General features: G+C 45.7%; 1 protein-coding gene across 1 annotated transcript in view; it reads left to right on the plus strand.

The window, feature by feature from the left end:
- Positions 1-23,206, plus strand: part of LOC126234929 (uncharacterized) — a 147,963-nt gene extending 124,757 nt beyond the window's left edge. The window contains exon 3 of the mRNA XM_049943669.1: positions 23,012-23,206. Coding sequence (XP_049799626.1) covers positions 23,012-23,206 — 195 coding nt within the window. The remainder of the gene's footprint in view (positions 1-23,011) is intronic.
- The last annotated feature ends 1,584 nt before the right edge of the window (positions 23,207-24,790 follow it).

Below are 24,790 nucleotides of genomic sequence, written 5' to 3' on the forward strand. Positions count from 1 at the left end.
TTCCTGTGTGCTGGTCTGGATAGATGTCAGCATATTACACATTACGACCCTTTCAACTGTCGGTTGTCTCTGTCAGTCAACAGACGAAGTCGGCCTGTACGCTTTTGTGCTGTTCGTGTCCCTTCACGTTTTCACTTTACTATCACATCGGAAACGGTGGATCTAGGGATGTTAAGGTGTGTGGAAGTCTTGAGTACAGATGTATGACACAAATTACACCCAATCACCTGACCTTGTTCGAAGACCATAAGTTCCGGGGAGCGGCCCATTCTTCTCTCTCACGAAGTCTAATGATACTGAGGTCGCTGACATGGCAATAGGTGGCAGCACAATGCAACTAAGATGAAAAACGTATGTTTTTGTGAGTGTCCGGATACTTTTGATCACATAGTGTCAGGGTACACGAGTGGGCCTTTGGCTCCGAAAGCCCATGTCGCTGATGTTTCTTCAAATGGTTCGCAGGCTGACATTTCTTGATAGCCCAGCACTGAAATCTGCAGCAATTTGCAGAAGTGTTGCACTTCCGTCACGTTGAACGATTCTATTCATTCGTTGCTGGTCCCATTCTTGCAGGATCTTTTTCCGGCCGCAGCGATGTCGGAGATTGGTGTTTTACCGGATTCCTGATGTTCCGGTACACTCGTGAAATGGTCGTACGCAAAAGTCCCCACTTGATCGCTACCTCGGAAATGCTGTGTCCATCGCTTGTGCGCCGCCAATAAAAACACGCTCAAACTCACTTAAATCTTTATAACCTGCCATTTTAACAGCAGTAAACGATCTAACAACTGCACAAGACACTTGTTGTCTTATATAGGCGTTGCCGACCGCAGCGCCGTATTCTGCCTGTTTACACATCTCTGTATTTGAATACGCATGGCCCGCATCTCGTGGTCGTGCGGTAGCGTTCTCGCTTCCCACGCCCGGGTTCCCGGGTTCGATTCCCGGCGGGGTCAGGGATTTTCTCTGCCTCGTGATGGCTGGGTGTTGTGTGCTGTCCTTAGGTTAGTTAGGTTTAAGTAGTTCTAAGTTCTAGGGGACTGATGACCATAGATGTTAAGTCCCATAGTGCTCAGAGCCATTTGAACCATTTGAATACGCATGCCTATACCAGTTTCCTTGACCCCTCAGTGTAAATGTCAAACGGAAGTAACATGGATTAGTGAATTCGCGTTGTACAGACGATTATCTTAAAATGTGGTTCATATTTGCAGCAGGTATATTAAATCATATTAAGGTTCAAATGGTTCAAATGGCTCTGAGCACTATGGGACTTAGCATCTGAGGTCATCAGTCCCCTAGAACTTAGAACTACTTAAACCTAACTAAGCTAAGGACATCACACACATCCATGCCCGAGGCAGGATTCGAACCTGCGACCGTAGCAGTCGCTCGGTTCCGGACTGACGTACCTAGAACCGCCCGACCACCGCGGCCGGCTCATATTAAGGCTGTTGTACGAAAAAGTAATGATTAAAAGAAAAATGACATTAAAAACATTTATGAAACATTTTTGATCGTGTTTCGTATTGCAGTTACTGTTATAAACTAATACAACGTACTAATTTTGTGTAGGTCACTGATGAATAGTAAGGTCGGCCAGGTTGGGAATAGTGGGCGTTGATATTTTTGCCTTGGATAGCGCTGTGTCTGCGGAGAAGTGGTCAGACAGTTCTAATATACATCACCACTGTTCCACAGTGAGGTTGACAGAAGAAGCTAGTTCAACTATCTTTTAGTAAATTCTTTCTTGTTTTTGAGTGGCTAGATGTAAGATGGTGCGTTCATTTTCTTCAGAACCATTAGAACAGCTACAGAACTGTCACCTAGATGTTCCTCATGCTAGAGGAGAAAATAAATCATTTACGTAATTCTTGTTACCTTACTTAAATGTAGAGTAATAATTTCTTTCTATATCAATGTTCAAACAACGTCTTTCAGCCGACAAATGCAGTTTCTTATGATTTATTTCAGTTTCATAGTTCCTTCTGTGAATCATTCATGTCGACATGGCGTCCGTTCGCGTAAAGTGTCCGCACTATTCGAGAGGAAAGTGGCCAAAGTGTTCACTGCAAAAACACTGCTTGTAAAAAACACGCCTAATACAACATATAAAACTGACTTCCAAACCATTTCATATACAAAGCTATCATTCGCCGTTCTATCCATATGTGTTAATTTTCAATTAATTAAGTTACAAAAATAGCCACTGTTGTGTTATATTTGGCCGAATACAAAAATCCGATTGAAACGGTCTCCTGCAAGCTCTTGGCATTCTTTCCGATACTAGGGAATCAAGATTCCAAAAAAATGTGCCTGAAAATCCGAAAAACATCATTGGATCCTATTGCGATAATCCTGTCCACAATACCCACTTACGTACGGAAATTTGGTCGGTAACTAAACCTTCAGAATAATGCATGTAATTCCAGTATATTACTTTCTTTTTCACTTAAAAATGTATGTTGTGATAGCTTACAATATGTAGATCCAAATGTGTAAGTGGTAGGCTTTTATCAATAACCATGGTTTAGTGAAATTTGAATTTGTCTTTGAGTGGTCACTTTACTCCCCTCCTTCCCACCTCCCTATGCAGCCTGAGGTGTTGCGTTACAATGTCAATATTGTCTCCTAACCAAAAAGTTTGACGCCCACTAGTCTAGCCTGACGAGCAATGCTCAAGAAACGGACGAACAGGTGTTTTCTAAGCCCTTTATTTCGTGGATAAATTACATACTCTTAAGATTCTCCAAAAGAGTCTGTCTGGCATCTGCTTTTCCTACTATTTCTTTTATGTGGTCATTCTATTTTAGATCTTTCCGGATGTTTACTTCTAGGTATTTTATGTAGTTAATATTCCCAGTGATTTGTTACCAAAAGTGTAATTGTACAGAGGCAGATTACTTCGCTTTTTGTGTGCATTATGTTATATTTCTTTTTCGTCAGGGTCAACTGCCAGTTCCTACATATATATCGATTGTCTGCAGGTTGTAAGACGTGTATATTTCTATTGTCTATTGTCAAACCACAATTTATGAAAGATGTTTATATTTTATTAATAGGATTAAGTAGGAATAATTAATGTTTGTCATTTTGGAAATAATTGTGGTAGCAGGGAATGTCTGCACCTACGTATTGTTGACGGGAGAGACCGCACATTGATATAATTTTAAAAAGGACGGGAGAGACCGTGTATGGATATATTTTAAGAAAAGAGCGGGAAAGACCGTGCATTGATACAGGGATGTGGTTTGACAATAGACAATAGAAATATACACGTCTTACAATGGGATGCATATTACCGGATGCAGAAGCTATGAAAAAGGAATACCAATGCTCTTATTGCTAATGACATCACTGCCAGAACGGAGTCAAATGTCGGTACCTGCAAGTGGCTCCAGGGAATTTCGAAATTCATGACACTTGGCTGCGTCAGAATAATTTATTAATTTGATGCCGGTTTAGGTCACTGACCAGAATGAAGTAACTGAATCAACGTTAGAAAAAGGAAATGACAACAAAACCTCATGTACAAAACGTCATAAAGGTACGAAATACAAAAACGTAATTACGAAAAATTGGCTAGTGCAGAACACATGTCAATCATGCTCAACCATACCATCGAGTTAACTGTCACTTTCATGAGTGGCAATGTAGAAGAAAAGTACTGTTTCATACGTCAACAACCTTCTTCGTGCACACACAACAGGAAATTGGCGAAATGTTGCCAGGACATATCACGAGAAGCAAAAGCACTTGTAACCTCCAGTCGATATCAGTCATAACATACAACGATAATTTTAAGACTAAAACAACCATAATTACAACAATTACAATACAGTCACATTTAACAAAATGTATAAAAACCACGAGCATCGAAAAGAGTTGGCTTTCTTTGCTGTTTGTTTAGTAAGCATTACATGACAATGACGTAAATAAAGTGACCTAGGATAAAAATCTTTGAATCAAAATTAAAACAAGAGAGGCAAGTCCTAGGTATAATGTATAAATCAGTGTATAAATTAGTATAATAATCAGTAGAATATAAAATCAGTATAATAATGTATAAATCAGTGTATCATACGTCCCAACAGACAGGGACACGGAAACAAATAACTATGATTAAGGTTCCCGGGATATCACTGAGAAGCTACATCAACCTGGAAATAACAAAACCAGGGTTAAACAGTACAAGGTACACAGTGTCGCAACTCAGTAATTTCAATAACGGATATCTTAATGATAGTATGCAGCAGATCTGTCTATATAAACATTCTTTCATGTCCACATGTGTGTTTAAAATAATATAGCACACATATCTAACTTAAAATCAAACAGTAGTTACTTGGAATACATTTCATCAGAGGGACCAATACAAAATACCCAGATGTGTGGTTTTTGTACATTTTTTTACTTATGAATGTTCTATAATTGTTGTAATTATGGTTGTTTTTATTTTAAAATTATTTTTGTATGTCATGATTTCTATCAACTGGGCATCTTGGGGTTGTCTTTGACGTTACAACTGTTTTAGCTTCTGGTGCTATGTCCTGACTACCCATCGCCAGTTTCCTGTTTTCTGTGCATGAGGAAGGTCGTTGATGTATGAAATAGTATTGTTCTTCTTTATTATCATTCATGAAACTGACAGGTAGTACGACCGTATTGTTCAGTACGATTGACTTGCTTTCTGCAATAGCCAATTTTTCGTAATTTAAGTTTTTGTATTTCGTGGCTTTATGACTTTTATATGTGAGATTTTGTTATCATTTCTGTTTTCTGACGTTGATTTAGCTGCCAGATGATCGTCAGTGACCGAAACCGGATGCAAATTTATAAATTGTCCTAATGCAGCCAAGTATCATCAATTTCCTGGAACATACATCCTCTGGTAACAGTTGCCTGAAGAAAACATTTGCAGGTGAAACTTGTATTAACGTAAATTTAAATATTTTAGGTTAGTAGTGAAATGCAATGCATCTTCAGAGAAACAAATCCATTTAGTAGTTAAGATTCATTCCCATATTCAACGTCTTTCTGGAGGCACTAGAAACTCTAGAAAATCCAAGTTCGATCGAAGATTCAAAACGAGGGGAAATGTTGTTGTCACCTCCTCGTGGTAGAAATGGGTAAACACCCGCACAGATGATGTACAAATGGCCAACAAAGCAGGAACAAGTATCACTCGGGACAAGCAGAGCCCGTCCGTCCTTCTGCCAACCCCTCTCAAAGTGGATGGTTGGCCCACGCTTGTCCTCCTAGAATGGGAAACATAGTATGGCCAATTACAGTTTCCAACACAACAGTGAGGTGTAATTTCATTGTCAATTTATTGACAACAGATTTCGATGACGATACACTTCATCATCGGCCCAATATACATATACAGGGTGGTCTATTGATAGTGACCGGGCCAAATATCTCACGAAAAAAGCATCAAACGAAAAAACTACGAAGAATGAAACTCGGCTAGCTTGAAGTGGGAAACCAGATGGCGCTATGGTTGGCCCGCTAGATGCCGCTGCCATAGGTCAAACGGATATCAACTGCGTTTTTTAAAAATAGGAACCCCCATTTTTATTACATATTCGTGTAGTACGTAAAGACATATGAAAGTTTTAGGACCACTTTTTTCGGTTTGTGAGAGATGGCGCAGTAATAGTCACAAACGTATAAGTACGTGGTATCTCGTAATATTCCACCAGTGCGGACAGTATTTGCTTCGTGATACATTACCCGTGTAAAATGGACCGTTTACCAATTGCGGAAAAGGTCGATATCGTGTTGACGTACGCCTATTGTGATCAAAATGACCAACGGGCGTGTGCTATGTATGCTGCTCGGTATCCTGGACGACATCATCCAGGTGTCAGGACCGTTCGCCGGATAGTTAAGTTATTTAAGGAAACAGGAAGTGTTCAGCCACATATGAAACGTCAACCATGACTTGCAACAAATGAAGATGCCCAAGTAGGTGTTTTAGCTGCTGTCGCGGCTAATCCGCACATCAATAGCAGACAAATTGTGCGAGGATCGGGAATCTCAAAAACGTTGGTGTTGAGAATGCTACATCAACATCGACTGCACCCGTGCCATATTTCTATGCACCAGGAATTGCATAGCGACGACTTTGAAAGTTGTGTACAGTTCTGCCACTGAGCACAAGAGAAATTACGGGACGATGACAGATTTTTTAGTACGCGTTCTATGTAGCGACGAAGCGTCATTCACCAACAGCTGTAACGTAAACCGGCATAATATGCACTATTGGGTAACAGAAAATCCACGATGGCTGCGACAAGTGGAACATCAGCGACGATGGGGGGTTAATGTTTGGTGCGGCATTATGGGAGGAAGGATAATTGGCCCCCATTTTATCGATGGCAATCTAAATGGTGCAATGTATGCTGTTTTCTTACGTAATGTTCTACCGATGCTACTACAAGATGTTTGACTGCATGACAGAATGGCAATGTACTTCCAACACGATGGATGTCCGGCACATAGCTCGCGTGCGGGTGAAGCGGCATTGAATAGCATATTTCATGACAGGTGGATTGGTCGGCGAAGCACCATACCATGGCCCGCACGTTCACCGGATCTGACGTCCCGGGATTTCTTTCTGTGGGGAAAGTTGAAGGATATTTGCTATCGTAATCCACCGCCAACGCCTGACAACATGCGTCAGCGCATTGTCAATGCATGTGCGAACATTACGGAAAGCGAAGTACTCGCTGTTGAGAGGAATGTCGTTACATGTATTGCCATATGCATTGAGGTTGGCGGACATCATATTGATCATTTGTTGCATTAATGTGATATTTACAGGTAAACACGTTGTAACAGCATGCGTCCTCAGAAATGATAAGTTAACAAAGGTAGATGTATCACATTGGAACAACCGAAATAAAATGTTCAAACGTACCTACGTTCTGTATTTTAATTGAAAAAACCTACCTATTACCAACTGTTCGTCTAATATTGTGAGCCATATATTTGTGACTATTACAGCGCCATCTATCACAAAGCTAAAAAAGTGGTCCACTTAAAACATTCATATTTCCTTACGTACTACACGAATATGTAATAAAAAAAATGGGGGTTCCTATTTAAAAAAAGGCAGTTGATTCCGTTTGACCTATGGCAGTGCCATCTAGCGGGTAAACCATAGCGCCATCTTGTTTCCCCCTTCTAGCCAGTCGAGTTTCGTTCTTTGTAGTATATAGTGGCTGAATTTCCCAGAAGGACGTCAGTCAGAACGTCCCGCATGAAAATAACAGGTAACAGTATCAGCTCTTGTAGTAAGCAACCACACACAGTGAGACCACACACAGTGAGACCACAAACAGAACTTTTGCAGTCTCACCGTTTGTGGTTGCTTACTACAAGAGCTGATGCTGTTACCTGTTATTTTCATGCGGAACCTTCCGATTGATGTCTTTCGGGTAGTTCAGCCTCTGTACATATACAGGGTTTGCTGATGATTAAGTGTACCATCGAAACCGGTTGCCAATGAATTGGTAATGAATTTACAGCTTACAACAGTGTTGAAAATTGTAATATTCCTATCCGTTATGGTTCTCTCCTCCTGATTAACAAGGATGGATATGCTGATACTATGCCGATGTCATAGAATGCGGAAGGAAATGGGAAACCAGTGAGGTCGAGAAGCAGCTTAAATCGCTAAAACTCAATAGCACACCAGGGCCTGGTAGAATAATTGTCAAGTTCTATATAGAATTTATGAATTAATTAGTTCCGCATATGCAACCTTGTAAATGTTCATATAATAATTTATTACACCAAAAAATTACAACGTTCGGTTTTACTCTAGCTTGTGATTTGAATGTATTACTTTTAAAATGTACATACGGGAAATGTAAGTTGATACAGAGAGCGCTATTGTTCGCCCAGCTTCGCCTATGGTCCCTCTTCCGCCACTCTCTGTATCCTATCTCTACCATAATCCTTATATAATAGCACACTGAAATATTTTAATTTCACTTTTTAGTCTGTGACGACATGATGTACTTACTTACTGATATACAGGGTGATTCCCTGATGACGTTACAAACAGTCAGGTGTGATGGGAAAGGGTAAATGTATCAATCTACTCTAAAGGATCTTGGCCCAGAAACGACTGAATCAGAAGTTGTAACTGAAAATCGTTCTGATACATCTGATAGTGAAATACGTGTACCGCTACTGTTGTTGTGAAGTTTGTACTATAGACGACTTCGGAGCTGATAGTATGGATCAAAATAAGAAAAATGTCCAGTAAATACGGGCTCCAAAATGTATATTTTAAGAGCTATGGGAACTTGTTCAGTAGAAGAGATGTGTTTTACAGTAGCAAAGATGAACAACTGCTCATAGGTCTTAAAGAATGCATTTTAGAGCCCATGTTTACTGAAACTTTTTCCTAGCTTTGGTCCATACTACTGTAATCCGTTCATCATAAGAATAAATCTGATGTAAACAAACACAAATGCCATGATTGGTCAGAGGCCGTAGCACATATACACTAGTGTAGGTCCTTCTTACGTATTAGATATCTTATTACTAAGTTACGTTAAATGAAACTTTAAGATATTCAAATGTATTAACAACCACCAACTTTCTTTTAATCACGGTTTAGCTACGTAGTTTCTATTTCAAAAACAATGTACAGTCACAGCCTCTGCATCGTTGTGCACTGAGTGTTGCGCTGTTATTGCAAAGTAGGGAAATGGCTGAGGCTGCTTTCTGTTCCGTAGTGAAACACGCGCGTGGAACACGGTTAAAAAGTCCGAAAAATAGCCTGTTCTTAACGTTTTTCATAAATTTACGGAGATAATCGGCTTTGAAGTTTTGCGAGTATTGTATATAATGCAGTATAATCCACATTGAACATGTAGCGCAGTCGGTAGCATCAAGAAATAAGCCAAATCTCCCCCGTATCAGTATTTTCTCGTTCAATTTGAAATACCTACATCTCATAATTATAAAACTGATCATCATTTTTATTAATAACGCACGGCTTCTTGTTTCCAATTACACTACTGGCCATTAAAATTGCTACACCACGAAGATGACGTGCTACAGACGCGAAATTTAACCGACAGGAAGAAGATGTTGTGATATGCAAATGATTAGCTTTTCAGAGCATTCACACAAGGTTGGCGCTGGTGGCGACACCTACAACGTGCTGACATGAGGAAAATTTGCAACCGATTTCTCATACACAAACAGCAGTTGACCGGCGTTGCCTGGTGAAACGTTGTTGTGATGCCTCGTGAAAGGAGGAGAAATGCATTCCATCACGTTTCCGACTTTGATAAAGGTCGGATTGTAGCCTATCGCGATTGCGGTTTATCGTATCGCGACATTGTTGCTCGCACTGGTCGAGATCCAATGACTGTTAGCAGAATATGGAATCGGTGGGTTCAGGAGGGTAATACGGAACGCCGTGCTGGATCCAAACGACCTCGTATCACTAGCAGTCGAGATGACAGGCACCTTATCCGCATGGCTGTAACGGATCGTGCTGCCATGTCTCGAACCCTGAGTCAACAGATGGGGACGTTTGCAAGACAACAACCATCTTCACGAAGAGTTCGACGACATTTGTAGGAGCATGGACTATCAGCTCAGAGACCATGGCTGCGGTAACCCTTGACGCTGCATCACAGACAGGAGGGCCTGCGACGGTGTACTCAACTACGAACCTGGGTGCACGAATGGCAAAATGCCATTTTTTCGGATGAATCCAGGTTCTGTTTACAGCATCATGATGGTCGCATCCGTGTTTGGCGACTCGCGGTGAACGCACATTGGAAGCGTGCATTCGTCAACGCCATACTGGCGTATCACCCGGCTTGATGGTATGGTGTGACATTGGTTACACGTCTCGGTCACCTCTTGTTCGCATTGACGGCACTTTGAACAGTGGACGTTACATTTTTGAGATGTGTTACGACCCGTGGCTCTACCCTTAATTCGATCCCTGCGAAACCCTACATTTCAGCAGGATAATGCACGACCGCATGTTGCAGGTTCTGTACGGACCTTTCTGGATACAGAAAATTTTCGACCGCTGCCCTGGCCAGCTCATTCTTCATACCTCTCACCAATTGAAAACGTCTGGTCAATGGTGGCCGAGCAACTGGCTCGTCACAATACGCCAGTCACTACTCTTGATGAACTGTGTTATCGTGTTGAAGCTGCATGGGCAGCTGTACCTGTACACACCGTCTAAGCTCTGTTTGACTGAGTGCCCAGGCGTATCAAGGCCGTTATTACGGCCGAAGGTGGTTGTTCTGGGTACTGATTTCTCAGGATCTATGCAACCAAATAGGGTGAAAATGTAATCACATATCAGTTCTAGTATAATATATTTGTCCAATGAATACCCGTTTATCATCTGCATTTCTTCTTGGTGTAGCAATTTTAATGGCCAGTAGTGTACATTGTGGACGCGTAATTCCTGTTTCCATTTCAAATACAAATTCTTAATTATCGATGTTTCATGAAGGACTGTTCATAAAACTTGTTAAAATTAAGAGAAAAAACAATTTAATTTTTTAAGGCAAAAATGAAAAACCAAAGCCTCTTCACTTGGACTATGTCCGTTGTTTTGTACCACAGAGGTAGATAAGTATCGTAGAAACATAAACAACAGTCATTTTCACAGCGTCGAGCACATCTTACAAATGCTGCATCTTTACGTTTCCTCCTGGACCATTGCAATATGAATCCAGCAGAACTGATCTGGAGCCAAGCTGTGGGATTTGGCCCGAGAAATAACAAGACTGTTAAGCTGCCAGACGTACTGGAACTAACGCATGCAGCTTTTTCACACGTCACTGCCGAACGCTGGAGGGTTATAGAACGGCCCGTCGAAAAAGAAGGAGAAAATGCTGCGCCTGGTTGGCTTTGTGGATTCTGTTGTTGATAGGCTCGTTATCAACGTAACAGGTGACACTTACAGAACTGAAATGTATTTCTCGTATTCAGATAAGGAAGGAGCTAAGAGTTTACCAGACGACTAACTGTAAGTAATACCTTCAGTGGCTTTAATATTTAACTATACCGCGAAATGCGTCAGTACTCTCTTACGTTACACACAACGTATGCAGAAAAATTGTCCTGTGGTTAAGTCAGGAATTTTCATTGTTCTTGTTTTTAATTGCAATAGTGCGTTAGCTAAAAACGATAACTTGTTGCCGTTTTCGTGTAGGCGTCTAAGGAGCGTATTGTGAGAGATTTGCAGTGAATTATTTCATTATGCTTAAAAATTAAATGACATTCGAAGCTGTATTGCTCCTCTGCTCTTCTCTTTTTACGTGTGAACTGCAGCTGGCCACGCCACTGCAGGCTAGCTGTACCAGCTGACCGGCCAGTGCTGCCCAAGTTAAACGAGCCGGTAAAGCTATTGTCTCGTATTATCGCTAAGTCGATGTGCTCGTAATGCACAGCACAAAACGTACCCTTATTATCGTACTTGACAGTACTCGAGACAGCTTGGCTGCAGTCCCACGTGAAACGGAAATCCAGTGAGGTTCCAGAAAACGCGGAAGAATACATAGTGCAATGTTTACATCAGATCTATTCTGATGATGAACGGATTGTACCTCTGGAAGTCGCCTGCCCTACAAACTTCGTAACAACCGTAGTGGTATATGTATTCCACTGGCAGAGGTATCAGAACGAATTTCGCTTACAGCTTTAGAGTCGGTCATTTCCTGACCAGGGTCCGGTACATCAGATTGATACAGTTACTGCTCTCCATCATCTCTGAAAGTTTGTAACGTCATCAGGGAGTCACCTGAACTTTATACGGCTTCATGATATTCATAGAGTAAGACTCGAATTGTTGTATATCGTGACGAAGCTGTTAGTCGATTCTTCACTTCTGAAGATAGTAAGCAAATGCCGAAACCGGTAATGTGAGCATTGGTATTATTAAGCGATCTTCACGTAATAAATAGTATGTTCACCATCTCACCTCTAACACCCACCTTATTTTTGGCACAATACTAGAATGTATTCAGAGTCTGCACATTATGATCTAAAGGGTGACAATTATTGAACTATATGAAATAAAATCGTCATAACTTCTGAATGGTTTGCGTTAGGTCGTTCAAGCTGCACGGTTGGCCGCGGGGCATGATGGGAATTAGTATGCGCGTGCATGCGACGAAGCCCACTTTCATTTGGATGTATTAGTCAATAATCAAAACTGGCACATTTGGGGAACTGAGAATCCGCATTTCGCCGCTATCGAGAAGTCTCTTCACCATCAATGAGTCACTGTGTGGTGTACAACGTCCAGTCACGTAATAATCGGTGCGATATTCCTTGATGGCACAGTGACTAACGAACGGTACGTGAAGGTTTTGGTAGATGATTTCAACCCCATTATCCAAAGTGACCCAGATTTCGACAAGATGTGGTTCATGCAAGACGGAGCTCGGCCTCATCGATGCAGGAGAGTGATGTCCTGAAGGAGCACTCTGGGGTACCCAGAGGCCATGGGCATCGGCCTCGATTGGACGCCATATTCTCCGGAACACATGTGACTCCTTTTTGTGGGGCTGTATTAAGGACAAGGTGTACAGCAGTATACCCACCAATGCTGAGCTGAAAACAGCCATTCAGGAGGTGATCGACAGCATCGATGTTCCGACACATCAGCGGGCCGTTCAGAATTTCGCTATTCGTCTGTGCCACATCATCGCCAATGATGGCAGGCATATGGAACATGTCATAACCTAAATCCTAATATCTGTAGTGACGTTTACATGTTGAATAAAGTGTGTGCAAGCCGGAGTTTGTAACTAATTTACGTTTGTTTTTTCGTATTGTTCAATAATTGCCACCCTCCAACTAGAACAAAAAACTTTCTCCATGGAATCTGTATGGGTTACAAAAATATCGATCATGCGAAACTAAATCTGAACTTTTAAATGCACGATAGACTGTATGCCTTGGACAGGGCATAACGAGTAACTCCCCACGCCTGATTCATTGAAGAATAGAACTCCCATGTATATAACAGCTTCATATGTGAAACAATTGAGTTGATGAACTGTGCGTCGCACAATGATGTAATTTTGCTAGTACTTTCAGAGGTATATCTGAAAACTGTTCGCAAAAGTGTTGTGTATGAAGTTAGTAGTAAAGCAGTAATAAATTTAAATGTTATGCCTTATGCCCTGAAGTTTCTCTGCATAAACAGCGAAAACGTAGTAAGCGACAATTTTTGATACTGAAGTTGGGGGGGGGGGGGGGATGTCAGTGAGAAAAAGTTCCGAAATTGTTTGAAATTACGTGCAAAATTTGTCGCTGAGTGCTCACGGTCTCAAATACTGGATGAATATGTTCAGGGTAATTTGAGCACTGTAATGTGGCTCAAGATATACAGGGTGGTCCATCGATCGTGACCGGGCCAAATATCTCACGAAATAAGCGTCAAACGAAAAAACCACAAAGAACGGAACTTGTCTAGCTTGAAAGGGGAACCCAGATGGCGCTATGGTTGGCCAGCTAGATGGCACTGCCATAGGTCAAACGGATATCAACTCTTTTTTTAAAAATAGGAACCCCCATTTTTATTACATATTCGTGTAGTACGTAAAGAAATATGAATGTTTTAGTTGGACCACTTGCTTCGCATTGTGATGTATGGCGCTGTAATAATCACAAACATATGGCTCACAATTTTAGACGAACAGTTGGTAATAGGTAGGTTTTTTAAATTAAAATACAGAACGTAGGTACGTTTGAACATTTTATTTCGGTTGTTCCAATGTGATACATCTACCTTTGTGAACTTATCATTTCTGAGAACGCATGCTGTTACAGCGTCATTACCTGTAAATACCACATTAATGCAATAAATGCTCAAAATGCATTTGGCCATACGTGTAACGTCATTCCTCTCAACAGCGAGTACTTCACCTTCCGTAATGATCGCACATGCATTGACAATGCGCTGACGTATGTTGTCAGGCGTTGGCGGTTGATCACGATAGCAAATATCCTTCAACCTTCCTCACAGAAAGAAATCCAGGGACGTCAGATGCGATGAACGTGCGGGCCATGGTATGTATGGTGCTTCGACGACCAATCCACCTGTCATGAAACACGCTATTCAATACCGCTCCAGCCGCACGCGAGCTATGTGCCGGACATCCATCACGTTGGAAGTACATTGCCATTCTGTCATGCAGTGAAACATCTTGTAATAACATCGGTAGAACATTACATAGGAAACAGCGTACAATGCACAATTTAGATTGCCATCGATAAAATGGGAGCCAATTATCTTTCCTCCCACAATGCCGCACCAAACATTAACCCCCCATCGTCGCTGATGTTCCACTTGTCGCAGCCATCGTGGATTTTTCGTTACCCAATAGTGCATATTATGCTGGTTTAAGTTACCGCTGTTGGTGAATGACGCTTCGTCGCTACATAGAACGCGTACTAAGAAATCTGTCATCGTCCCGTAATTTCTCTTGCGCCCAGCGGCAGAACTGTACACAACTTTCAAAGTCGTCGCCATGCAATTCCTGGTGCATAGAAATATGGCACGGGTGCAATCGATGTTGATATAGCATTCTCAACACCGACGTTTTTGAGATTCCCGACTCTCGCGCAATTCGTCTGCTACTGATGTGCAGATTAGCCGCGACAGCGGCTAAAACACCTACTTGGGGATCATCATTTGTTTCAGGTCGTGGTTGACGTTTCATATGTGGCTGAACACTTCCTGTTTCCTTAAATAACGTAACTATCCGGCGAACGGTCCGGACACCTGGATGATGTCGTCCAGGATACGATGCAGCATACATAGCACACGCCCGTTGGGCATTTTGATCACAATAGCCATACATCAACACGATATCGACCTTATCCGCAATTGGTAAACGGTCCATTTTAACACGGGTGATGGATCACGAAGCAAATACCGTCCGCACTTACCGGATGTTACGTGATACCACGTACTTACACGTTTGTGACTATTACAGCGCCATCTATCACAAAGAGAAAAAAGTGGTCCAACTAAAACATTTATATTTCTTTACGCACTACATGAATATGTAATAAAAATGGGGGTTCCTATTTAAAAAAAACGCAGTTGTTATCCGTTTGACCTATGGCAGCGCCATCTAGTGGGCCAACCATAGCGCCATCTGGTTTCCCCCTTCAAGCTAGACGAGTTTCGTTGTTTGTAGTTTTTTCGTGATGCTTATTTCGTGAGATATTTGGCCCATTCAGTATCAATGGACCACCGTGTATATACAGTTCCTATCTTCAATACGTGTCTTACTGTGTTGTACCCTCAAATTAAGATTATACTGCCTAATGAGCAGATTATGACAAAGTTTTAAATTTTTGAAATCGGCTCATAATTATTATGTGAAACACATAAAATGAAATTTTGATTGCCCTTGGAAGCATCTCCGGCGGTAATTCTGTAGGATACCGCCCTTCGATTGTGCCATTCCAGCACTAATCGAAGCGTTATGGTTTCAGGTGCCGGCGAGCCGAGCAGCGGCAGTCCCGGCCAGCAGCAGCGGTCCAGCCAGCCAGCCCTCCAGCAGCAGCGGCGGCGGCGGCGGCGGCGGCGGCGGCGGCGGCGGCGGCTCCCCGGCCCCGTCCGCGGCGGCAGCAGCAGCTGCGGCGTTCCTGCCAGCCGTCGCCAGCGCCTGCGCCAGCACCAGCGGCAGCAGCGTGGGACTCTGGTCTTCGTCCGTCTTCGTCCGTCCCCAGTTTTTTCCTCCTTTTCGTCCTGTGCTGTTTTCGTTCATCCCTGTCGTCATGTCAGCCCCCACCACCAATGCCACTACTGCCATTGTGTACACTTTGCCCTCCGCCGCCGCCACCACCACCATTACATGGTGTGCTCAGTCAGCCCCCCCCCTCTTTCCATCCCTCTTCTAACTCTCCCTTCGGCCTCGCTCTTTGCCGCCCCTCCCCAGCTTCTTCCTCCCACTCCTCTCCCTCTGATCCTTTTCCCCCACTCCCCCAGCCTCTCACTGCAGCTCCGGCTAGCGTGGCGGCCGTGGACAGGCCCGTCGGGCCACTGCCCATGCCCAGCTCTCCCCGTCGCCTTCGCCATCACCGCCACCGCCGCCATCACCATCGCCGTCGCCGTCGCCTTCACCATCACCATCTCCGGCGCCGACTACTGCGCCCACGCCGGGACCTGCCACTTCCCACCTCCTCCCTATAGCTCCCGTCCCCCATGTCACCACCCACCCTTCTGCCGCCATTAAACGCCCTAGTGGCACCACCTCCTCCTCCACTCCCAAAAAGGCTCCGCCCAATCCTCCTTCCCCCCCAGGATGCCATGGATGTCTCCCCACCTGGCCCAGCTCCCTCCACCTCCTCCTCCTCCTCCTCCTCCTCCTCCTCCCCCCCTCTTTATACAAATACCTCCCCTCCCATCCCAATCCTTCCCTTCTTGAGGCCCAGAACCTCTCCCTCCTCCTCCGCCAACACTTCCCAGGTGCCCCTATCTCACTCCTCACTCCCAGACGGGATTCAGTTCTCATCTCCTCCCCAGCCCTACCCTCCATACTGACATCCTCTCCCGCCTCCCCATCACCCGGTTGGGCCCCAACGCCTCCGTCACCCCTGCTCCTTCTCCATCTCCTACTCACCAACCCCAACCTCACATCGCCCGCCGACCCTCACCGCCGTGATCACTCGGCTTAGTCTGACGATCACGGAGGAGGAGGTGTTGGTGGAGCTCAAGGCGCATCCCTCGCTGGAGGTGCGGGCAGTCTGCCACATTTTTAACTCGGCCGGCCCCACCTGCCTTATGTGGGTTTTCTCCGAGGACGCCCCCTCCATTGACCATCTCCTGAAGGAGGGTGCTCTCCTCTTCAACCAGCACTATAAGGTCGACCCCTCCCGTTCCCCTCCTCAATCCCTGCACTGCCAGAGGTGTCTGCGCTGTAACACGCACCCAACAGCCGAGTGCCACGAGCCCCCACCTGCCCGCATTGTAGGCAAGCGCACTTCCTCCGGCAGTGCCGTAACCTTCAATCCCCTCCCTCCTGTAATACCTGCAATCTCCCTCATCCCACCTACTCCCAAAAGTGCAAAGCCCGACCCCCTCCGACCACTCCTGCACTCACCATCCCTGTCCGTCCTCTGGATGCCTCCACTCCTCCTGGCAATTCCCTTCGTCCCCCCCCCCCCCCACTGCTAAGGACATCATCAGGTTCCTCACCATTGTCCTGCAAAACGTCCACCCTTTCCAGCGCCCTCACACCCTCCAGCAGGATTCCCTTGCCACCCATTCCGTCTTCCACCTACAAATGTATGCCACCTACTCCCACAACCAGGCCTATTTCACCTTCTCCCGTCTCGACACCCTCGTCTAAATCCCTGTCATGGCGCGACAGCACCGTATCCTGTTCAACAACATCCGTTCCCTTCCCGCCAACAAGACCCTCTTCATGCACACCCTTGCAACCCACCGCATGGATGCCTTCCTCCTCAATGAAACCTTCTTCCAACCCCAACACGCCGTCCACACTTCACCCTACCTTCTCCACAGCTCCGATAATCCCCTACCGATTGCGCGTGGTGGAGTTGCCATTGACCACCAACGCCAGATCCCGGTTCGGCTCCAATCTCTCCTTCCTGACCCCACCGAACACCTGATCCTTAGTCTCTTCTTCCCCGGCCTTACCGTCACCTGCGCCACCATCTATGTCCGCCCTAACGCCCCTATTCCTTTCGACTTCCTCTCCCAGATTGATCGTACCTTCTCCTCCTACGTGATCGCCACCGACCTCAACATCCATAGTCGCTCCACCACCCAGTTACGGTGGTGGCATCAGTTCCACTCCAGCCTCCAAGGCGACCTCCTCCCCATTCCCCAGCACAGCCGCCCCGAATCCAACTACACTCCTCATGTCATCCTCTCCTCCCCCAACCTCCTTGGCCGTATAGCGGTGGATGTCCTGGACCCCATTGGTAGAGACCATCTCCCAGTCCTCCTCACCATTTCTGATGGTTGTCGCCCCCGCCCCGACCCTCGTAATGACCCTCCCCCCAAGTACGTCCATGACTATTCCCGTGCTGACTGGAATGCCTACCGGGATACCCTCGTCTCCCGGGTCGAATGCCACCCCTTCACCTACCACCACCCTGACGATGTTGCCCATGCCGCCTCCTTTCCCCAGCAGACCTTGTCTGAGGCCATGGAGGCCCACGTCCCTACTGTCGGCATCCACCCCCACCATCCTACCTTACCCCCACAGGCCATCCTCCTCCTCCGTGAATCCCGCCATCTCTACCATGCCTTCCTCCACACACATGACCCGGACACACTACGACACAACCGGCAACTCCAGCGACACATCCGAAACTTGCTCGCGGCTAAGAAACGCTGCGACTGGCAACAGACATGCACCTGTTTGAATGCTACCCTACCTATAAACTCGTCCAAGTACTGGTCAGCCTTCCGTCGCCTTACTGGAACTAAACCCTCCCCCTACTATCCTCTTCTCCATGATGGTTACCCCTTCCCTGACACCCTTAGTAAGGCCGATCACTTTGCCTCCTACCTTTCCGATGTCTTCTCCATCACCGACGATCCCCAGTTCGATTACTCCCTATTCCCGGATGTCTGCGATCGAACTGATACCTCTGTCCCTCCCCTCGCACCTGGTTTCCAGTACTTGGACAAAATTACACACACAGAACTCAATGCCCCTATCACTACACAGGATCTCATTGCTACACTCTGCACAAAACGCAACACTGCTCCTGGTCATGATCGTGTCACCTACCGCCACCTTCGTGAAGCTCCTGTCTCTTTCCTCTCCACCCTGGCCAGGCTCTACAATGTAGTCCTGTCCACCAGCTACTACCCCGACCTGTGGAAAACCTCCCGTATCCTGATATTCCTTAAATCTGGTAAACCACCGTCCGCCGTCTCCTCCTATCGTCCCATTAGCCTTACCTCGGTCTTCAGCAAGGTCCTGGAATCCATCCTCACCCGACGCATCCAACAGCATCTCCACCAGCACTGCCTCCTTCCCGTTACCCAGTGCGTCTTTCGACCGTCCTGCTCTTTCGATGATCTTCTCCTCCACCTCACTCATCTCCTTTCTGAACAGCTAAATTCCCATCGCTCTGCAATCTTCCTCTCCCTGGACCTCGAATATGCTTATGACCACATATGGCATTCCGGTCTCCTCTTCAAGCTCCAAACCTTCGCCCTTCCCATTAACTACGTCCGTCTGATCGGCTCCTTTCTCTCCCACCGTCCTTCCTACGTCACCATCCATAACACAGATTCCTACACCTTTTTTCCCTCCGCCGGTGTGCCCCAAGGCTCCGTCCTCTCCCCCCTTCTGTACCTTTTGTATACGGCGGACGTGCCGCCGCCGTCACCCCCCATCCACCTTCTCCAGTTTGCCGATGACACCGCCTTCCTTGCCCTCGCCCCCACCCTGCAGCGTTCCCAACACCTTCTCCAATCCCATCTTGACCGGTTCACCGCTTGGTGCAACCAGTGGTTGCTCAAGGTCAATCCCTCCAAAACCCAGGTGATCATTGTAGGCAAAACCACCCCTTCCTTCCGCCTCCTTGATTTCTATCTCACCATCTATGGCCGTCCTATCGCCCTCACCCCCACCCTTAAGTACCTTGGCGTCACCCTCGACCGTCGCCTCTCCTAGACCCCCCCCCCCCATGAGGAATTTGCTCCTCCGGACAATCCAAGCCAAGGCATGCTGCCGACTCCATCTCCTCAAGCTCCTTTCCAGCCGTATGTGGGATCTGGACCCCTCCACCATACTCCACACCTATAAATCCCTCATCTGCCCTATCCTCTGTTACGCCCATCCTGCCTGGATCTCCGCCCCCCCTACCTTTTACAAACCCCTTCAGATCCTTGAACGCCATGCTCTCCACCTCACCTATCGCATCTGTCTCCCCTCCCCCACGCAGATCCTGCACGACCTCATTCCGTTCCCCCACCTCCTCCTTTTCCTTGAACGGATACGGATCCTGTACACCTCCCGAAAACTCGATCCTCCTCACCCGCTTGTCTTCCCCAACCACCCCCGCCCGCTGCTGCGCCTGTATTCCCACATCCCACCCGGTCTCCATGTCTCCACCCTCCTTACCCTCTCCCAAGGTGGCTTCCGCCAGCTCCCTGTCACTAATGATGCCCTCCTCCCCTCCATCTACCCCTCCTACCAACTTTGATCCTTCCTCCCTCTTCCTGTGTTTGCTCCTTTGCGCACCCTCCCTCCCTTCTCTCCCTCTTTCCTCCCTCCTCCATTTCTCCCCAATCCTCCCCCGGGCTTCCCCTCACGTGTCTCTCTACTCCTTCCCCCATCTCCTCAGCCATTGGCATCTTTGTTCTCCCCTCTCCCCCCCTCACCTTTCTTCCCCTCTTGGCAGGTCCCCGCAGTCGCACACGCTACATGGACATTCGGACGCCGGAGATCATCGCCATCAGTGTCTCGTGTGTGCCGTCGTGTTTAGTGTTCAGTGTTCACCGTCGCACTCCATAGCTCACCTGTGCCATCGCCATCTTCAGTGTTTGTGCGTCGTGTCAATAGTTTGTAGTGTGGATTATCGTCGAGTGTGAACGGCTCCGTGTTTGTCTTTATGTGTCTACTGTTTTATTACCCACCGTTATGCCACTTATGTGTATTCTTTCTGTTGTTTATTTATCTATTCTATGGCTAAAGAGCGGCGTAACGTGCTGCTGACAGCCTGCCTGTTTGTACTGGTTTGAAAATAAGAATAAAGAAAAAAAAAGCCCGTGGAAGCTGTTAGATAAGCAATGTCAGATAAGCAATATGAAACCGTGACTGGGTGACCATTAAGCACTTTACTAATGGGCTTTGTTTGATTCGGTGTTTCTAGGATTTCGCAATGCTTGTTATTCGTTAGCTTCTTGTACACTGAAGTTGCAACAGTCATTCGATAGCGATATGCATATGTACAGATCGCGGTAGTATGGCGTACATAAGGCACAAAGGGCAGTGCATTCGCGGAGCTGCTATTTGTACTCAGGTGATTCTTGTGAAAAGGCTTCCGACATGATTATGGCCGCACGACGGGAATTAACAGACTTTGAACGCGGAATGGTAGTTGGACCTGCTCAAGTATGGGACAATCCATTTCGGAAATCGTTAGGAAATTCAGTATTCCGAGATTCACAGTGTCAAGAATGTGCCGAGAATAACGAATTTCAGGCATTACCTCTCTCCACAGATGACGTAGTGGTCGATGGCCTTTTACGTAACGACCAAGAGCAGCAGCGTTTGAGCATAATTGTCTGTGCTAAAGCCAAGATATACTGCGTGAAATAACGCCATAAACCAATGAAACCAATGTGGGACGTACGACGAGTGTATCCGTTACGACAGTGGCGAAATGTGGCGTTAAAGGGCTGCGGCAGCAGACGACCGACGCGAGTGTCTTTGCTAACTGCACAACATCACCTGCAGCGCCTCTCCTGGATTGTGATTATATCGGTTGGACCCTAGACTATTGCAAAACCTTGGCCTTGTCCGATGAGTCCCGATTTCAGTTGCTAAGACTTAATGATAGGCCCCACGCAGCTATGGAATCAAGTTTTCAACAAGGCCCGGTGCAAGGTGGTGGTGGCTCCATAATGCTGTGGGCTGTGTTTAGATCGAATGGACCGGTCCCTCTGGTGCAACTGAACCGATGATTGTCTGCAAACGGTTGTGTTCGGCTACCTGGAGGCCATTTGCGGTCATTTATGGACTTCATGTTCCCAAACAATGATGGAAGGTTTGTTTTTGTTGTTGTGGTCTTGACTCCAGAGACTGGTTTGATGCAGCTCTCCATGCTGCTCTATCCTGTGCAAGCTTCTTCATCTCCCAGTACCTACTGCAACCTACATCCTTCTGAATCTGCTTAGTGTATTCACGTCTTGGTCTCCCTCTACGATTTTTACCCTCCACGCTGCCCTCCAATACTAAACTGGTGATCCCTTGGTGCCTCAGAACATGTCCTACCAACCGGTCCCTTCTTCTAGTCAAGTTGTGCCATTAATTTCTCTTCTCCCCAATTCTTTTCAATACCTCCTCATTAGTTATGTGATCTACCCATCTAATCTTCAGCATTCTTCTGTAGCACCACATTTCGAAAGCTTCTATTCTCTTCTTGTCCAAACTACTTATCGTCCATGTTTCACTTCCATACATGGCTACACTCCCTACAAATACTTTCAGAAGCGACTTCCTGACAATTCTATACTCTGTGTTACCAAATTTCTCTTCTTCAGAAACACTTTCCTTGCCATTGCCAGTCTACATATGATATCCTCTCTACTTCGACCATCATTAGTTATTTTGCTCCCCAAATAGCAAAACGCATCTACTACTTTAAGTGTCTCATTCCCTAATCTAATTCCCTCAGCATCATGGAGGGTTTATGGATGACAATGAGCCATTTCACGGGTCGCAATTGTTCGCAATTGGTCTGAAGAACGTTCTGGACAATTCGAGCGAATGATCTGTTCATCCAAATCGCCAAATCCCATCGAACGTTTATGGATTTATCTGACTTGATCGAGAGCTCAGTTCGTGCACAAAATATTTCACGGGCAACACTTGTGCAATTATAGACGGCCTATAGAGGCAGCATGGTTCAGTATTTCAGCAGTGGACTTGCAACGACTTGTTGAGTCCATGCGACGTCGAGTTGCTGCACTATGCCGTTCAAAAGGAGGTCCGACACGACATTTGGATGTATCCCATGACTTTTGTCACCTCAGGGTACTTCCCGTAGAAAGCAGGGTGGCGAAAAATCTTACACTGCTGTCGATTCTTACAATAACTTAAAATGATTACTTTTCCGACCTCTGTCCGAAAAAAAAAAATTCGCCAGAAAAAGATTTATGGTCATGTAGTACACTTCTGCCGCCCCGAGAAAAGCAAAGGTGAAGCGAAGGTGAAACGGACGTGCCTGTGTAAGCATAAAACTCGGCGGATTGCGCTTTATCATGCAGGTCACGACACTGTGCTGGCAGAGACTGTGCTGTGAATCGTTCTTCCGCAAATTACCGGAGACACTGAGTGTCGACTATTGTGCCAAGAAAAGTTCTGACCTCACCATCCATTCACTAACACGTTCTGTAGGTGCCTTCGCGAAGAATGCTGTGGAGTGCAAGACAATAACAGAAAAAGTAGCTTCACAAACTTGAATGTGGTTGTTAACAGCTACTGAGGGTGCATTTAGTTGATAAAGTAAACAGCCAACCAGTTGTCAGAAGTTTATTTACTTAAACGTGACCTATATTTCGACACTACTATGAGTATCATCTTCACAAGTGTACCTTGCTTACATTAAAACATGTTACATGGATCACGAGCTAACCAACTCAAGTCACGTGCGGTAGCCACAGTTAAAACGTCCACTGAAATTTTAAAAGTGAGGTAGCTACGGCCGTTGAACAGAAGCAAACGCTGAACTCGAACTTTGACGTCTGCCTCTTCTCAAAAGCCATAACTATCTCACTTCCACGGAGGCCACATCTGAATGGTTCAAATGGCTCTAAGCACTATGGAACTTAACATCTGAGGTCATCAGTCCCCTAAACTTAGAACTACTTAAACCTAACTAACCTAAGGACATCACACACATCCATGCCTGAGGCACGATTCGAACGTGCTACTGTAGCAGCAGCGCGGTTCCGGACTGAAGCGCTTAGAACCACTCGGCCACAGCGGCCGGCGTCGCATCTGACTACCATCACTTTAATTTTGGTCCAATTTCCATTAAATACTCTCGTCGGTAGTTTCTAGCTTTACGATCATATACATTATCTTATCGATGCCATCTGGACACCAATTGGTGGACATTAAAATGAGATTTAGCCAACCTTCGCTTTTATGACCGCTCGAACGCTACTGGAGACATTTTCATTGCGGTGTGTCATAAGTCTATGGAGAAATGGTAGGTCATTCTTCCTAATGAGCCGAAACCAGAGAAGATAGGGAAGTTGGACGCTGTGATCTAGAGTGAAGTCATATCATAACTCATCCAAAAGGTGTTTCATTTGGTTCAGGTCCGAACTATGGGTATTTATAGTCCATTTCAGGAAAGTATTGACCAAAAACCATTGCCAAACAATTGCTGTTTTGTCGCACGGTACACAGTCATAATGATGCAAACTATCATGGTCGCCGCAGTGTTCTTCTACTGTACACGGTACAAAATGCTGTCAAATGTGCTCATATCCTTCCGCATTTGCCGGCCGAAGTGGCCGAGCGGTTAAAGGCGCTACAGTCTTTAACCGCACGACCGCTACGGTCGCAGGTTCGAATCCTGCCTCGGGCATGGATGTGTGTGATGTCCTTAGGTTAGTTAGGTTTAAGTAGTTCTAAGTTCTAGGGGACTTATGACCACAGCAGTTGAGTCCCATAGTGCTCAGAGCCATTTGAACCATTTGAACCTTCCGCATTTAGCATTTGCTTGAGCGCAATGTGGGTATCTGACCCCAACCAGGATAAACAACACTCTACCGTAACACCATCTCGTCTGTATTTCACTATCCATACTACACATGGTAGCTGGTAGCATTCTCCAGGCGTTGCCAAACCCAAAACCCTTCCTTCGGATTGCCACTGTGTATATCGTGATCCAAACTCCAAATCATTCATTTCCAGTCATTCACTGCCTAATGGCGTCGCAGTTTACACCACCTGATGCGTCGCTATGGAAAAGGTGTTGCTTATGCTTTCCGTGGCAGCGTTGCATGCCTAGAGGTTGTCTGTTCAAATCGTCC

Source organism: Schistocerca nitens, chromosome 2 (assembly GCF_023898315.1).
Source record: "Schistocerca nitens isolate TAMUIC-IGC-003100 chromosome 2, iqSchNite1.1, whole genome shotgun sequence".
Taxonomy (NCBI): domain Eukaryota; kingdom Metazoa; phylum Arthropoda; class Insecta; order Orthoptera; family Acrididae; genus Schistocerca; species Schistocerca nitens.